We start from the raw sequence: 17,920 nt of genomic DNA on the forward strand, positions 1-17,920 counted from the left end.
AACATGCCTGGCTACCGGAGTGTCCAGGCCATTTCTAATGCTGCCAAGATGTTCAAGGACGCGTATCCTGAAAGGGCGTCTCGTCTTCCTTATATACTTCTTGGTGCAAACGCATTCTGCCATATATATAAAGCCTGAAGTTTTGCAGTTAATAAACTTTCGTATATCAAACGTGCGTGTGTTGTCCCAGTTATTGAAAGTTTTGGCGTTAATTATGACAGAGCACGCTTTGCAATTGTGGCAGCTGAAGCAGCCTGTCTGTTTATTAGGAAGCCAGGTTTTGTTGACATTAGCCTCAAAATGGCTCCTCACCAAACGGTCACGTAGGTTCTTGGACCTATGGCTGGTCATCTCGGGGTACGGCCTTAGTACTTCCTTCAGGTCCTCATCGGCTCTAAGGATATGCCAATGTTTATTGAAGGCATGCTTAGCTTGGTGCCATTGTTCGTAGTAAGTACCGATAAACCTAATCGTGTTAGTAGGCCCATTATCTACTCTCTCATTGAGAAGATCTATCCTCGGGGTGTTGTTTGCTCTCTTATAAGCCTTATGAACCATATTTCTGCTGTAACCTCGTGCCAGAAATCTATCCCTCATTAACAAGGCCTGTTTCTCGAACTCTAGGTCGTTGGTACAGTTTTGCTTAATTCGCAGAAACTGGCCTACAGGGATGCCTTTGATGAGATTAGGTGGATGGTGGCTTGTTGCCCTAAGGATGCTGTTAGTTGCAGTACTCTTCCTATAGATGGTGGTACTGATCATCCCAGTAGGTTCTTTTTGGATTGTGAGATCGAGAAAGTTAATCTTATCAGGACCAATCTCGTATGTGAGTCTTAAGTTATTGGAGATTTTGTTCAGTCCATCGATGAATGTTTTGAGGAGGTCAGGAGGTCCCCTCCACATCAGAAACACATCATCGATGAATCTGTACCACATTTCGATGTGGTCCATGTATGCCTCATTGCCCTCACCAAAAACCACTTCCGCCTCCCACCAGCCCAGGTACAGATTGGCGTGTGCCCCATCGTACGCCAATCTGTACCTGGGCTGGAGCTCCTGACCTCCTCAAAACATTCATCGATGAACTTAACAAAAACTCCAATAACTTAAGACTCACATACGAGATTGTTCCTGATAAGATTAACTTTCTCGATCTCACAATCCAAAAAGAACCTACTGGGATGATCAGTACCACCATCTATAGGAAGAGTACTGCAACTAACAGCATCCTTAGGGCAACAAGCCACCATCCACCTAATCTCATCAAAGGCATCCCTGTAGGCCAGTTTCTGCGAATTAAGCAAAACTGTACCAACGACCTAAAGTTCGAGAAACAGGCCTTGTTAATGAGGAATGGATTTCTGGCATGAGGTTACAGCAGAAATATGGTTCATAAGGCTTATAAGAGAGCAAAGAACACCCCGAGGATAGATCTACTCAAAGAGAGAGTAGATAATGGACCTACTAACACGATTAGGTTTATCGGTACTTACAACGAACAATGGCACCAAGCTAAGCATGCCTTCAATAAACATTGGCATATCCTTAGAGCCGATGAGGACCTGAAGGAAGTACTAAGGCCGTACCCCGAGATGACCAGCCATAGGTCCAAGAACCTACGTGACCATTTGGTGAGGAGCCATTTTGAGGCTAATTTCAACAAAACCTGGCTTCCTAATAAACCGCCAGGCTACTTCAGCTGCCACAATTGCAAAGCGTGCTCTGTCATAATTAACGCCAAAACTTTCAATAACTGGGACAACACACGCACGTTTGATATACGAATGTTTATTAGCTGCAAAACTTCAGGCTTTATATATATGGCAAAATGCGTTTGCACCAAGAAGTAAATAGGGAAGACGAGACGCCCTTTCAGGATACGCGTCCTTGAACATCTTGGCAGCATTAGAAATGGCCTGGACACTCCGGTAGCCAGGCATGTTAACGACAACCACCAGGGAGATCATACTGTACTCACCTTCAAAGGCATAGACCAGCTCTCAATGGGCATTAGAAAGGGGAACTGGGATCAGGAATTACTGAAAATCGAGTCACGTTGAATTTATACACTCCAAACCCTATCCCCTAAATGTCTGAATGAGGGTTTTGTCTTTAGCCCCTTTATATAGCCATGTTCCATCTTGCCATTTAGTGCATTAGACTCACACACAGTGGGTCTCTGTGACCTCTTGCTATTTCCTTTTTGTATCCCCATGCTTCAGCTCAGGTTAACTTGCTGTCAATACTAGCTGCATACATCAGGTGTTCCACATGTAGCGCTGTGAGTATATAAACATACGAACATTACCTACTCCACTTACTTAACTCCAGTCCTTGAATAGGACGCTTACTAGCCAATCAGAGCTCACGTTCTCTGTTAAATACTGGAGGCTGTACACACGCTCCCATCCAGCCTTGAGAAAGCATGCCTTGTGAAACGTACGTCGCAGTGACGTCATCACGTCAGAGGGGCGGGACTAGCGCTCATGATCGGAGCGCGGCCGCCTCAACTAGCTCGCTGTCCGGAGCTATGTCTATGCATTAAGCAATCTTATTTTAAATCTACAGCAGTACCCTTGATTATCCCTGTGAGCACCCAGCATTAGCAAGAAGGTGCGCAGCTATTAAGAGCTACATCGGGGTCTGCTGTAAACCTGCTGGATACCTGGTTCACTTACCGAGTTGTAAGTAGACACTACATGTGTACTACTGTTCTAAGTTCATACCTACCTACTTTTGGCCATTTATTGACCTCACCAGCCCTCCCTAGCCTGCGGGTGCTCCAGCCACAGTGGCACACTCAGTGTGTGTATTCCGATACACACTGCAGAGGCTGAGGTCTCTCTGAGACTCTGGACTGGTCATAACTGACTGAATTACGATCACAGTCTATACATATAGCCAGATTGATACTGACACTTGCTGTGTTCTCTCCGGCTTTATTGTTTGACCGTTTGGCCATATCAGCATGTGAGTAGGTTGATTCACTACTACCTATCTGTGTGAGAGTATACTTACCTACAATAGTCGCTACAATAGCCTATACTAGTGGCTGGACTCTCATCACATGTATATGCTATAGGTGACCTCGGTATATATACTGTATACTTATCTACCTGCATCCTGTATAACTACCAGGAGGGCAGTACTCACTTTACGCCTAGTATCCGGCCCATTTTACTTCGCTGCGCTTTTTTGGCTCATTTTTGAGTCTAATTATACCTGTTATTTAAGTGTTGTATTTATTTTAGTTGAGTATTTACTCCCATTAAAGTAATTTTAACCCACTCACTCCTCACCACTACATACATTCCATTCCTATATCCATTTTCATTGTTCTGTGATTTGTGATTGAGTGCTCTCCATTGGGGTTCTGTTTTCTCTGTGTCCTCTGATTTAACAGGTGCTGATATTAATGGGTATCAGCTCTGAAGACCCCAGGCATCAATCCGATGCAGGAAAAAAGCATTTTTTGTTCTAAGTGCCGCCTCGCCGCTTCTCGGCAGCTTCTCCCCACCTTCTTGCCAACTTTTTCTGGCGAGGCGATTCGGAGAAGAAATCTCAATTCTACAGCGGCGGTCAGACTCGATAAGCTGATCGGGGCTACTAGAATTGAGCGAGTTTTAGAAACTGACGATAAGTGGAGAAAAGTGGTTTATCGCCGCGCGTTTGATGAGTTATTTCTTTTTTCCGTAAAAAATTTTTGACGAAAATGTCTAGTATCGCCAACATATTGGAGCTTACAGAATAACAGTAGGCTTTTTTGACGATAAGCTGCCGATAACTGACTTATCGGACCTTTCTGCATAAGTCCCTAAGTCTGTATCTCTTCACTCTAGTTGAGCTCTTCAACTCATACAGTATTCTGTTCTTTGCATATTATTCTATGTTGTGGAATTCTGCAAATCATATAACTTACCTCTATTTGGTTTCATACATGCTTAAAAAAAAAAAACAAAGCTCTCTTTGTATCCACATTCCGCATTCTTATCTTATCTGTAATTGCGGTCAACTAATTCCAAAGTCTCTGATAAATACTTGCATTTTTATGATGTCTCATGAGATAAGAAGTACCTTTAACCCCTACTGATATAGAGACAGAGCCTATTATTCTGCTCCATGTTGAACAGTAATGCAGTTATTGCAACGCCAGGCTGGCACATTTGAAAATATAGCAATTTTTTTTAATGTCGAGCCAAAGGTGCGCAATTTACGACAGACATGGTTGTCAGATGTTCATTGGCCTTTTTTTGTCTGTTTATTTCGGTATTAGTATAAACATATCAATAACACAAGCAAGTTATCCAGTAAGAATTTAGCAAACGACATATGTAGCGAGACTTAACATCTTCGGTGCCTCGACCACACTGGTCGCGGCACAGAAGGATTAAAATTGCGAGGGTCCCGTTCAGAAGCCTAGACCCCCAGCAGCACGATCGTAGCAGACACTGTCCCAGCACCCCAGATTTTTGCCTGTTCATCCACGGCGCTGAGGACTTATGACTTCTGTTAATCAAAGGATATATATTTTGTTAAACCTCAATTTCTATGCAGATATGTTACTCTGCGTATATATGTTCCAATGGGGCGCCAAAGGTTGATGCTTGCTGGGATCTATACAATACATTTTACACCTTTTGGCATGTAGTTTACCTGTATATTAAATGTATTTATGTCCTACAGGTGCATCAGCCGGTATTGAAACACTTCACGAGGTGTATACCTCGGAATACCAATGTCATGGCGCGGGATTTCTTCCAATCTTACTGCCTTTAGACGCGAGTGCAGGCAAGTGCAGAAAATGGCATTTTAGTGTTCTGGTTTTTAAACACCTGAAATTGACACAGTAGCACAGTACTGTACAGATTACAATTCATTCACTTCATTGCATTTAATTGCATTTAATTGCACACAATCCATGAAATTCAAACAAAGCAACCACGATAAACATGTGTGCCTGGGGCGATTGGCGGCATTAATGCAGCGTGGAGTACAGCAGCGCACACAAAAACGGCGCCGTGATTTGTTCGAATAACGCCAGCTGCATCTGTATATGGAAATATGGTCTCCATCCACAACAGAATACAGTACTCTAGGCGATGTTTTGCCAATGATTTATAACGTGGCCTCACTACATCTCTCTTTCTGCTGCTCATCCTCTTTGCTTGGTTACATTGCTTGGCTACGGTTAAATCAGCTGAAATAATGACTCTGTGGCCCCTTTCCTCTATAGTAGTTGACATTGGGCCATTAATGCATAATTCTGAACTTTTTTCACAGCTCTAACTTCCTCTCTGGCCAGGTTATTAGCTCATAGGTGGACAATGATCTCTACATGTCTTTCTGCCTTAACAATTTTCAGAATGTGCCTGAGCTGTATATCCCTATAGGCACTTTACCTCCCTCTTCTCCTCCCTACCTGCTCACAAATCGCTGCTTCCGCCCCACCCCCCCCCCGCACCCCTCACCTCCCATTGGAGATTTGCCCTGCTACCGCTGTATGGTGATGTGCTTTACCTGTTGGTTCGCAGGAGGTGTCGGGACAACAGGACAGGCTTTTGATGTAGATGCTTCAGTTCAGTCTCTGCACTGCTAGCGCCTCCATCCACCACAGGCTCCAGGAGTGCTGGAGGGAGTCCCTATAGTAGAATCCTTCCATACTCCTCTTGATTGACTGCAACCCAGGCCAGATTATATTGAAACAGGATCTCTTTATTTAGCATACACTGCATACAGTCTAGTCAGACAGCGAATACTCTTCTTAGTCCCAAACACGGATGGTCCCTGTGTTAGATCTTGCTTTAGGCCTTATTCACAGTCCCCTTGTGGGACTGAGCATCTAGTCCCAGCCTGCAGAGCGAGACACAGCTTACAACTCCCAGTACTAGAATCAGAGCAGCACACTCCTCAGGGAACAACTCCTACTAACTTTGGTGTGCTTTTTCCTTAGAGTAGGACGTGAGGGCACAAGGTCTGCCCCCAGGATTGGGTAACACACAAACCAAGTCCCACCTCCACTCCTGCCACTCAAGGAAGCTGCAGAGGGGAGGGGTAAACCCAATATGGGCATAACACTGCCTGCATCTACTAGGACTTACATGTTAGGGAAGACAGATGAGTAGCCAGAACAAGCCATGGCTACACTCTCCCTCTGGTGAATCCAATGGTCCCCACTTGTAACCAATTTAGTAGGACCATCCTTAAGCATAGGACCTGTAATATAGCAAACACGAACACATTAGACACTACCAATGCAGTACATTAACATTGATAGTATGAATTCATACGCTGACTACAGTGATTAAAAAAAAACATCTGCACCATTTCCAACGGGAAGAAGTCTATAAATGTACATATAAAACTTAGGGTCAGGCGTTTTAAGTACCCGCCCATTGAAGTTTGTGGCCCAGACGAAGTGTACCTTAGGGGACCACTCTTGTGATTAAGTACTATATGATCTTTGTATATACTGCGGCCCACGCACCATTCCCTCATGATCTCACATATCTTAGATTCAGTGCAGAACTCGTGGTGGCTGGTTTTGGATTGAAGATAGTACAGCACAGCTTGCCGTAGTCAAGTGTACCTATTGTCCTCTATCTCTTGTATAATTTGCTCGGTTACATAAGGGTACCCATACCCATGAGATTGTCGGTAGCGATGAACAATGGCTCTATCAGCCCTACTTAACATCATCAACGTACGGCTACCAGCCTTGCCTGGCAAGACCCAAAATTTAGGCTCTTGAGGGGCCACCTCTCGGTAGAGAATAGTTGGACCCATGGGTTTCACTACATCCAAACGAATTTCCTCCACCCTTTTTCGTAGAGCTTCTGCCATTTCCTCTGGGGAGAATTCCCCTTCTTCCCACCAAGGGTCTATGGTGGGACCATTGACTAAAAAGAACTGGGTTTTCTGCATAGTGGGAGCGTACTCCCCGGGGAGTCTATAGTTTAAGGGCTACTCGACCAAGTGTCCATCCTAGATGACACCCCAGAAGTCTAAGATTGTTGTGACAGTAAGGACCCTCAAAATGATTTAAAAGAGCTATGGGATCCCCCTTGAGGTATCCGACTAGAGGCAGGTATTTCCTCCTCAGAATCTTCATCAGACCCACCCTTATAATCCCCAAAGTCCCAGTCTCTTAGATCGGTAGAAAAGGCAGGGGGCTTACTATAGCCTCCACTCCTTGGAGAGGCATATTTTGGGTCATCAGCTGCAGAAAAAGCACCAGCAGTGCAGGCTGATGATATAGGCCTGAGAGCACTGTCCTGAATAGGAGAATCCTTAGCATGGACACAGGGGATGGGGCCCGGTGGTATAGGCTTGGCGAGGTCTGTCCCCCTTTCACTGGGTTTAGGCCTACCACGGCCCCTAAAGGTCTTTACTGGAGTGGAAACAGTGGTACAAATGTCCTTGGTGGGGGTACTGATACAGGGGATTAGGCCACACAATGTCCCGATCAATGTCCCTGATTTGTGGCTTGTCCTCATCCGTTCCCTTTGGTACAGAACTGATGGCAGTGGCTGCGATCCCGCAAGCTCTCCCCGTAACTTGGGCCAAGTACCTCCGCTGGTCAGCTGGGGACAAAGAGGTACTCACAGAGATAGGTTCCGCCCGGCGTCCATCGTTCTCGCCGGTCGCTGCGCCGATGATGTCATCTTTGTGGTCCGCTCTCGCGAGATTCAGGCGTTAGAGCTGGCCCCGCGCCGGAAGTTGAGCTAGATGCCTTCCACTCCAAAGAGGGCACTGCCCAGTGCCTTTTCAGCGAAGGCCTCTGCAGGAGCCAGGAAAATGTAAAGGGGTGGTGCCTCAATGCTCCGATGATCAGGATCTATTGCAGGTTCCTCTGCATCCACCCTCCTGGTAGGTGATGTTCCTTCCACAGGGGTGCTGGATCGTGGTTCTGTCGGCCACCATACCACAGACTCCCAGCTGCTTTCGTCGTCCTCGGATGAAGTCAGGGACACATCCTCAAGGGAACGGCCTTGGGGCACCCTGCTTTCCCGGGTGGCTAGTGACATGGAGCTCACCCACTCCCGCTCCACCAGGGTAAACGCACCCAACTCTCCCTGGGCAGTCTGCTTACCCTGTTGGTCTGTTGGCGAGTGTTCCGGTCCTGGAACCAACTCGAGCACCGCCGTTGGCTCTGGCTCGGGTACTGGGCCACTTGGGCCTCCTGGCGTGTTGGCTAGGGCACATGGGCCCACGATTGCTCTGGCGTCTTGGCAGTCTGGAGAGGCCGCAGCTATGGTTGTGATGGTCCAGTTTTCTTGCTGGATGTAGTCGGCTGGCACGGGGCTTTCAGGCCGCATGTAGTAGGCCCCACACTGCTGACAGGTGGCCGTACGGTTACTGTAGCTTCACCCCCGGGGAGCCAACACTGCGTACAGATGCACCGCAGATACTGTAGCACCGTCCATCCACCGCAACCACCAGGTAGCCTCCTGGTAGGTGGAAGGATGATATTTTAAGAGTAGACATTTCTTGCAGCAATTGGCGATAGCAGGCTTAGAGCAGAGGTACAAATGTAGCTCCTCTTAGTAGCTTAGCTCTTTGGAACTGAGGTGGGGCAGCCTGCTTCCAGCTCCTCCCTCAATAGTACAGTCTGCGGTGATTGGCTCCCACTGTACCCCCTCACTCTGGTGGAATTTAGAGTAGGGGAACAAAGGGACAGGCGTAACTTCAGCTCCACTGTGAGCTAGTCAAAGTAAAGTGGGCGCAATTCCAATCTTTGCCGCCGAACGCTCTTGCAACTCCTTTTTGAAGAAACAGGGCTTGCAACTTTTTCAGGCAACCCCCTTGAGGTCCCGTTTTTGTCAGGAACAGCCATTTTAGATTTCACAATCCATGTGCGCTCCCCTTGCCAGGAGCCACCATTTTCGAGTGAAATAAAGTACCTGCGGTATTATGTGGGTAACCACGCTCCATGATGAAGCCACAGAGAACGCCCCAACATATTCTTCTGTACTTATGTGGGTAACCACACTCCATGGCGAAGCCTCAGAGAATGCCCCAATGTAGTCTTAGTGGAAAGGTACCACGCTCCCTGGTGTAGCCTCAGAGAACGCTCCAACATATTATTAGTGTATCCTCTCGAATGGGTGTCCAGGGTCACTGGCGATGCCTATGGGGCCCGTCCTCAGTTTTAGTCTCTTAATAATGATGTAAGGCAACCAACTCCCTGGTGTAGCCTCAGGGAGCAATCCCCCTCCCTTTCTTTTCATCCTGCTGCTTTGGTGAAACCTGCCCTGTTACTGCATCTCAGCAGTGCCTCCAATTGTAGCGCTGCTTCCCCCCCCCCCCCCCTTTGGGAGATTTGCCCTGCTACTGGTGTATGGTGGTGTGCTTTACCTGTTGGTTCACAGGAGGGCTGAGGGCTTTTTTGGATCCAATTTTCCTGACAATGTACTTCCTATTAATATCAAAACCCCTAACCTCTTTCCCCACTGTAGTAGATGTTCCTGTGCAGTGCAGTTCTGCACTGGTAGTTCAGCACAGGAAATGTGCAGTGACATTGAATGTGGGCTGTACTGGCAATCTACAACTCTTACCCTCAGAGTCCATAGTAGACCAGACCTCCTACAATCCTCCTGGGAGGCCTCTAATATCTATCAGTGAAGTCATATATATATTAGAGGTAGACAAAAATATAGAAAACTTATGGGCCTGCCACAATGTTTAGGAGCCAGAAGTTTGCTGAGTGGAACTGGGTGGAGAATGGTTAAGGGAATTGTTGATTGGGGGGGGGTTATTAAGCAGGGGGAGGGAGTTTCACGGCAAGACGCAGTAACAGAGACACGCAACAGGGTTGAAATGTAGTCCCAGGGAGAGGAATGGATTAAAAGGATTCCCAGGAGGAGGTAGGAATTGAGGTAGAGGCATTATGGTCCTCTGGTCCTTGTCTGTGAAGGGAGAGAAGATCTGTATGCTTGTTGCAGCAGCTATACGTGTTCTCTCACGGAGCTGCCAGACTCTCTCCTCCTCCAGCCATAACTCTCTTCCTGTCGCTCTGATGCAGACAGAAGCGCATCTGGAAGAGCATGAGGAGGGAAGTTAGGCTGAGCTGAGACAGCAGCCAATGCGACGTTCACGCGCACGTCCGTCGCAAATTTGGGTGCAAATTCAAACTGAAAACTCCACCGGCGGCAAAGTGCAGCGTTGTCGCTGCGACATTTTGCCGGCACAACCCAAATTGAAATTTGGGGCTACAGTCGCGTGGCGTGAGCTGGTTCAGCCAATAAAGGCGAACCAGCTCCGTGACGCGCTCGTTACACGCCCCCTCCTTGCCCCCAAACGCCGCGATCGGCCTCCTGCAGTTTGAGCACAGATCGCTGTGTTGCAGGAGCGAGCGGCGGAGGGCGCGAATGCTAGCAAGCTTCCGTAGCAGCCTGTCTGAGCGAAACCTTAGAGAAGGGGGATCGTGTCTCATAGCTCCGTGAGAGACGCACACACACACTCCTCCCCCTTCTACCACAGTACAGCCGGCACGTACATTACAGCTTTAGGGCCAGAGGTAATATTTTAGGCACCCAGACGACCAGACACCTGGGGTTTGACCATGATGGAAATATATATATAAAAAAAACAAAAGGTCCACAGCACATTCAGTAGAAAAATGATAATTTAATATAAGTAAATCATCAGGCAATCAACATGCTCCGGAGCAGCGTATGTTTCAGACCACAAGGTCCTTTCGCAAGCTACTGAGTGTGCTGCGGACCTTTTGTTTTTGTATATCTACTGGACTGGCTGGTGTTCCCTGTCCGTCTGCGAGCACCTCGACTTCTGTTAAGTATATTTTCTATTTTTGGTCTACAGTCTTATGTTATGTATGTGTATATATATATATATATATACAGTGTTCGACAAACCTATACATTTGCTCGCCCCGGGCGAGTGGATTTAACATCGTGGCGAGCTCCTATTGGCCCAAGCAGCACATGTTTGGTACTAGGTGGCGAGTAGATTTTTTTGTGTGGCGAGTAGATTTTTTGGTGATTTGTCGACCACTGTATATATATATATATATATATATATATATATATATATATATATATATATATATATATATATACACACACATATATATTAGCAACTTTATCACTGTATATAAATTGTCACTATATAATGTGGCGGGTGTGTGTTTGTGTCCTTTGTGTTTGTGCAGAAAGTATTGATTGGTGTGATACAATAAAAAGGAGTGTGCTATAAAAAAAAAATGCAAAGCGTACCTGATTTGTCTTCTGCATCATCAAATTCAACACTGAATGTATGACCACTGTTGAGGATGACTTTTGCCGAGGCTGGATCATAATGGATATGAAGAGGCTGTAAAGTTGGGTCACATGTGACATCTTGCGTTATAATATTGATTGGAGATTGACGATCCCCATTTGCCAATGGAAACAATTCATGCCACCGTGCAGGACCTAGACATTATCAAATTAATACTAGATTACCAAAAAATAATGTTATAATGAATCAATGGTCATACTGTTTATTGGAGAGCACCAGAAACTTGATTTTTTGATTGATTTAAATAATTTTAAAGCCGCATTTTATTTGTATTTTTTTACACAAATAATTGAATTTTATTTTATGAACTAGTAATAATATACTGACACAAAATGTACTAATATACATTAATATACTGTGTTCCTAGCTAATTTGAATGATAGCATTTTTTTTCATTGCTGCGTTCCTCTTTGGAAGGGTTTTACTTTACTAGCGGAAAAGAAATAGAGATGTGCAGATGTCTTCAAATGTGCTTCGTGACATTTATTCCTAATTTCTCTGGTGTTTTGTTTCGCATAAATTCGCACTTGCTCAAAAATGTGTGAAAATAGAAAAAATAATGCTAAACATGGTCACATGACCAAAGTTGTCTTCTAAGGCAGAGGGGTGTGCAAACTGGAGGTGCGGCGCTTATAGAGGTCCCGTGATCTTCAACACAACCTTTAAATAAAATGTCGGAGGAGCGAGTAAGGCCTCTGTATGTCTCTTACCTGCTCTCTGGTGGCTTTTGACAACATGTCGCCATGACAACACAGAGTGAAATAGCAATGCGTTGCCATGGCAACGCGACGTCACATGACATCGTGACGTCAAATGACGCTGTCCATGCCAGAGAAAAAGAATGGGAAGGGGGCTCGAGCAGGAGGGGAGAGCAGGCAGGGGGTGCTAACAAAAAAAGGTTTGTGCACCCCTGTTCTAATGTGCTTGGCGAATGTTTTTACCAAAAAAATACACATTTTGCCTAGTTAGTGAACTTTAGCAAAAAATGTTACACATCTCTAAAAAGAAACAAAGTTTATATGAGGAAAGCAAAGAAAAGGGAAGAGAAGTAGTGAATTGCATGAGCACAAAAGAAAAAAAATGCATATACATGTTGACCTTAACAGGGACTAGGCCAATGAACTGTAATCTAATCAATGCGTTAAAATTGATCATACAAATTATACATTATATTTTCTTCATTACATTACATGCTTATACTGTAATTACATATTGAACACTTTTATCAGATGAATGTGACTTTTGTATTTGTAGATTTTACAATTAAAGTAGAAATTGTTATGCATAGAAACAGAAGGAAAATGTATTTTAAGACTGAAGAATGTATATATATATATATATATATATATATATAAAATCTTCAGTCTTAAAATACATTTTCCTATATATATAAAAGAAAAAAAGAAGCGCAAGCTCCATAGCGTGATACCGTAATGAAATTTAATTAAAAATTAAAAATTGGAAAAAGGTCCCTTGGACATGCACTCACAAGAGATCCAATAATAACAGCATGGATGATTTAAATCTCAATGGTGGAATCATCACTGGTGAGGTGTGCAGCAATCCATTGATGTACAAGTAAAAGAGTCCCAATATGCTAATATTCCCTGGGACCTGGAACACAACTTGAAGCTGTACATACCAGAGGGAAGGGGATCTCCCACACACTGAACAGCAACAGGATCCTCTGAAGGTTGTATGTTAACCTGGACAGATGACTCCTGTCAAGATGTGTTCCAGGGCCCAGGGGTGGACGAAAGGCTTATAGAGATCTGTCTTACTGTAAGTGCATATCTCACCAAATTCTGGTATCTGTGGTTGGACATACTACCCTATGATATTTTTTCTCTCCCTCCCCTCTCTTTTTTCTCTCCACATGTTTTGCGCCTAGGTCATTCTTTGGACACTTCTCTATGTACGGTACTCGTGGAGCCGTGGACCTAATTGGCAGCAGGCTGTGTAGGGAAAGTTTATAGTAAGGTTATACAGCCCTCACTGTGTGGTATTCAATTGAAATCATATATTGTAGAAATTGTAGATAAGTGTTTTAAGTTGCGCTGTTTGTATTCTGTTTGATATATATATATATATTAGATTTAATTGATCATTAAATCATATAGAATGACCTTCCTGATAGCTTTTGATCATAACAGTAACTGAATCCAGGGATTTGCATATACTTTGCAACAACTAACAGTGAATATGAAAATTGTCATTGCAACATTACTATGAATGCAATGAAAATGAGTAATAAGCATACCGTGACTAGTTTAAATACATTATTATAGTAGTAAAAATGAAATGGTTAGTTATGACACTGTAATAAGGGTGGTCGGCAATATCTTGTAACAGTTTGAAGTGAATATGCTGCAAATTAGATAGCAATACACTTATCTTTGAGCAGCAGAGAAACCCAATGAGAGCTGTTGCATGTTGTGATAATGTACAGTTCAAGGACTGAAGGAATCGGTCAGTTACAGATTAACCTTTTCACTGTCAGCAGTGCCAAGAAACATGTCGCAAACTCTTTATGGAACATATCACAAGTGATAACGCTGTTTTACACTTTAAATACAAATGTGAACATATAAAGCTTGGGCACAAATTATAGCAATCTCATGTTAATGTAGCCCACTTCAAATGAATGACTAAACCCCTGATAAAATGAGAATAATCAGACTTGGAGGCTTCGATAAATTAACATCAGCAAGCATCAGCTACGGTACTGGTTAAGTAATATCTGAAACTCGTCTCACCTATTTAATGGTTGTTATTATTATTAACCCTTCACCACTGAAAAAATTACTACACTGACCTGTCCAGTGAAGTGAAGGGTTTAATACCTGTACTAAGTCGTCAGTTTAGTCCATCAGTGTTAAGTCAAAGCTGTCCATTACAGTATGTAGAATAGTTTACATCCTCAAGTCTCTCGAATTACCATTGTGATCATCATATCCCCAGCTGTGCATTCCCCTGTACGCTGCACCGCAGAGAAAGTGACAGGATGTCAGAAGAGGTCCTCTTTTGTTTGAAGCTGGAGTAGTGAACAGTACAGTATATATGATGACTTGATCTAGGAAATCTAGCAGTGACTCCTACTGGTTTGATCCTCTTTGTTGGTCTTCCTCTTACTAAATAATCAAATACCTACAGTAACAAAAGGGGACAGAGATGCCTGTACAAGTAGCTGTTGGTTTCTGTAAGCAGGCAGTGAAGTACCTCTAGTAGTTAGTGGGAAGTGGCTTGTATACTTCTCAGTAGCAGCCAAAAGTTCTGTAACTGTTTCCTGCCCACTGCTACTATTCCAGGCCAGCTCACAGGCTGGAGAGAGTACTGAGCAGCACAATTAGGGAAGAATGTCAGGAGCATTAGAAATTAAGCGATTTTTGTGGACTGCAGATAGGATGGAAAGTGACTAGGAAACAGGGACTATGTTGAATTCAGATTGTTTTCACTGTATGTATATAATTTAGGGTCCAAACAGTTACATTTAAAGCAGCAATACTACAGTCCCCCTTTTTTGCTTATTTTTATATGTAAAGCATTTGATAATGTATAATTCTACATTTGTACCTAAGCTGGCAATCGTTTGGTGCTACTGTTATAAATCCTGATAATGTGCCTAACATAATGGCCGCCATTCAGTTTCAATCAATCCTTCAGTCAGTGTAACTCAGCAGCTACAATTTATCCTTATATTTCTAAGGTAACATTATCTATTGTTACTGTTTACAGTTAAAACTGCTGGGAAACTTGGCAACAAATTATCACAAACAGGAAAGTGTTGCTTGGCTTGGGAGGTTGGCTAAAACCTGCTATACAAATCAAAGGATGCTTTAAAACGCAATAAAACAAACCTCACTGTTATCTAACACTACAGAACTGCTTTTATTTATATATATATATATATATATATATATATATATATACACACGTATATATATATATATATGTATATATATATATATATATATATATATATGTATATATATTGTGACAGAAACCAGGGGATGGTAATAAATTCCGTATATAGGGCTCCCAGGATACTAGACAGTTTCTATCCTGTTTGGCCTGGGAGTGCAGCCTTATAATACATACACTCCATCCCACAGTTTGGCAAGCGCTGGAACTGAGGGATGAGAGATCCAGACCAGAGTTTGTCTGCTGCCTGATTTCTGTCTCCTGTCATGCTAATTAGGAATCAGGTATGAAAGACTGATTTCCTGTTTGCTCTGGTCTCCCCACAAGAGCCAGGAGGCTGGAAGGCTGCTGAACTACAGAGGGGAGAAGCCTCTTCCCCAAACAGGTTCAATCTTTCTGTTCATTTGTGTAAGACTGCAAAAGTACCATGTTTTGATGTTGGAAGTGGAAAAGCCACTTCCAACCCTGAGTCAGGGATATCTAAGTTAAGTTATCGCTCAGGTGAGCAGCTTTTGTTTTGATCTGTTTTCTGTTGTATGCACTGTGGCAGTCTCAGTGCCTGGGACTGAATAAACCAGGCATAGCCTGTTTAAAGGAACAGTACGTGACGCCTCATCATTTAACCTACCCTAAAAGACCGTGTTCTAAACAGTCCCGGACAAACGACGGAGCCCCGGAGTAAGCCGTTTGTCACATATGGTGGAGAATGCGGGCAGAGCACTAGGGGGTCTGCGGGTTGAAGAACTTTGAAAAAAAAAAAAAAAGTTTTTTTCATCCTCTGCAAACAAGATGGAAGACGTGGTGGGTGCGCTGGTACGCAATGTCGCTGCCCAGAAAGACGCGAATGAAACCCAGCAACAGCTGTTAATAGCCCAGCAAGAAACTAATGCAAACCAGCAGCAGACGAATGCAGCCCATCAACAGCTGCTAATAGCCCAGCAAGAGATTAATGCCAACCAGCAACAGGCGAATGCCAACCAGCAACAGGCGAATGCAAACCAGCAACAGACGAATGAAGCCCTGCAAAACGCGAATGCAAACCAGCAAGAGACAAACCGCTTGCTGAGAGAGGAGCAACAGCGGTTCGCTCAGGGCTTACAGCAGGAACTCGAGATCCTGAGGGGGACTATCAGTAACCTTCCACTGGCAGCGGCAGCCCCAGTTCCGAAAATGACCAGGGCAAGCCACTACCTTCAGAAGATGGGACCCTCGGATGATGTGGAAGCCTATCTTCTCACGTTTGAACGCACGGCACAGAGAGAGGGATGGCCAGAAGCTGAGTGGGCTGGTCTAATCGCACCCTTCCTAAGCGGCGAACCCCAGAAGGCTTACTTTGATCTAGAGCCAGCCGAAGCTAACGTCTATGCAAAATTGAAGTTCGAGATCCTCGCCCGCCTCGGCGTAACCACGGCTGTTCGCGCCCAAAGGTTTCACGCATGGTCCTTCACGATGGATAAAGCCACCCGAAGCCAGATGTATGACCTCATCCACCTCGCCCGGAAGTGGCTACAACCCGAGATCAACTCAGCCAGCCACATCGTGGAACGGTTGGTCATGGACCAGTTCTTGAGGAAACTTCCCTCTGCCTTACGCCGTTGGGTCAGTCGGAGTGACCCCCACAATGCGGATGAGCTTGTGGCCCTCGTAGAAAGGTACAATGCAGCAGAAGAGCACCCGCAACCCACAGTCGTGGAGCAACCCCACTACCCGAGGTTCCAGGACTCTTCCAGAGACGGTAAAAGGGTACCGGGGTTAAGGGGCGCTGAAGAGCGGCGACCACCTTCACGCAGCACCAGCAACAGTGGTTCGCACACTAAGGGCAATAGCCAACATGGGGAGCCGGGAAAAGGCTCTAAGTGGGACACAGACTATGTACCTAAATGTGTAAATTGTCATGAGAGGGGCCACACAGCAAAAATCTGCCCACTAAATTATGAGCCCATGCAATGCAACAGCGTGGAACCTTATTCGCTGTTGTCCCAATGTATGGGCCCTAGCCCAGAGGACCCCTTGAATAACCATCTGTGGGCATTTGTAAAGGTTAATGGTAGGAGGGTTCGGGCACTTCTTGACTCTGGGAGCATGGTCACACTAGTGTCCGAATACCTCTTGCCCATTAAGAAGAAACAGGGAAACAGTTCACAAAGAGTGGCAATTTGTTGTATACATGGGGATAATCATGAATATTCCACTGTTGATGTTTTTTTTGAAACAGAGTTTGGTTCTTTAGATTTCAAGGTGGGTATTGTACCCAAACTGGCACATGATGTGTTAATAGGGACCGACTTTCCCCATTTTCTAAAAATGTGGTCCCCCGCTCAGAATAGCGCCCAGAGTTCAATAGCGGACCATAACGAAGTATTAGAAGAAACAAATCCTTTCCCTTTTTCAGAAATGGAGGTTGACGAGGGCCCAAATAAGAAGGGGGAAAAGGAGGAGTGCTGTAAAATTCCCTTCCCCATCACTACTTTGGTAGGGAATACCCCAAATCAAGATGTTGAGCAGACACTTACCACCCCAGAACCGGATAAGACCCTCGCTGACCTAGAGGTCAGTCCTGGGAGTTTTAAGAAGGCCCAGTGGGAGGACCCCACATTAGCGGTAGCAAGGGGACATCAGCATATATTGGTAATATTAGATTATGCCACCCGATATCCGGAGGCAGTTCCCCTACGTAGCACCTCAGCTAAAAACATAGCAA

General features: G+C 44.7%; 1 protein-coding gene across 3 annotated transcripts in view; it reads right to left on the reverse strand.

Annotated features, from left to right (window-relative positions):
* LOC142481961 (carbonic anhydrase 13-like) overlaps positions 1–14,526 on the reverse strand; it is a 39,448-nt gene extending 24,922 nt beyond the window's left edge. Inside the window, exons 1-2 of one of the 3 annotated variants that reach the window (XM_075582990.1) lie at positions 14,237–14,526; positions 11,235–11,432 (exon numbers count right to left, since the gene is read on the reverse strand). In XM_075582990.1, the coding sequence (XP_075439105.1) occupies positions 11,235–11,357 (123 nt within the window). In that variant the 5' untranslated portion in view covers positions 11,358–11,432; positions 14,237–14,526. Of the gene's footprint in view, positions 1–11,234; positions 11,433–12,940; positions 13,321–14,236 lie in introns of those variants that run through there. The other 2 variants (XM_075582989.1, XM_075582991.1) reach the window with 2 other exon arrangements.
* Between the last annotated feature and the right edge of the window lie 3,394 nt (positions 14,527–17,920).

Source organism: Ascaphus truei, chromosome 2, assembly GCF_040206685.1.
Source record: "Ascaphus truei isolate aAscTru1 chromosome 2, aAscTru1.hap1, whole genome shotgun sequence".
NCBI lineage: Eukaryota > Metazoa > Chordata > Amphibia > Anura > Ascaphidae > Ascaphus > Ascaphus truei.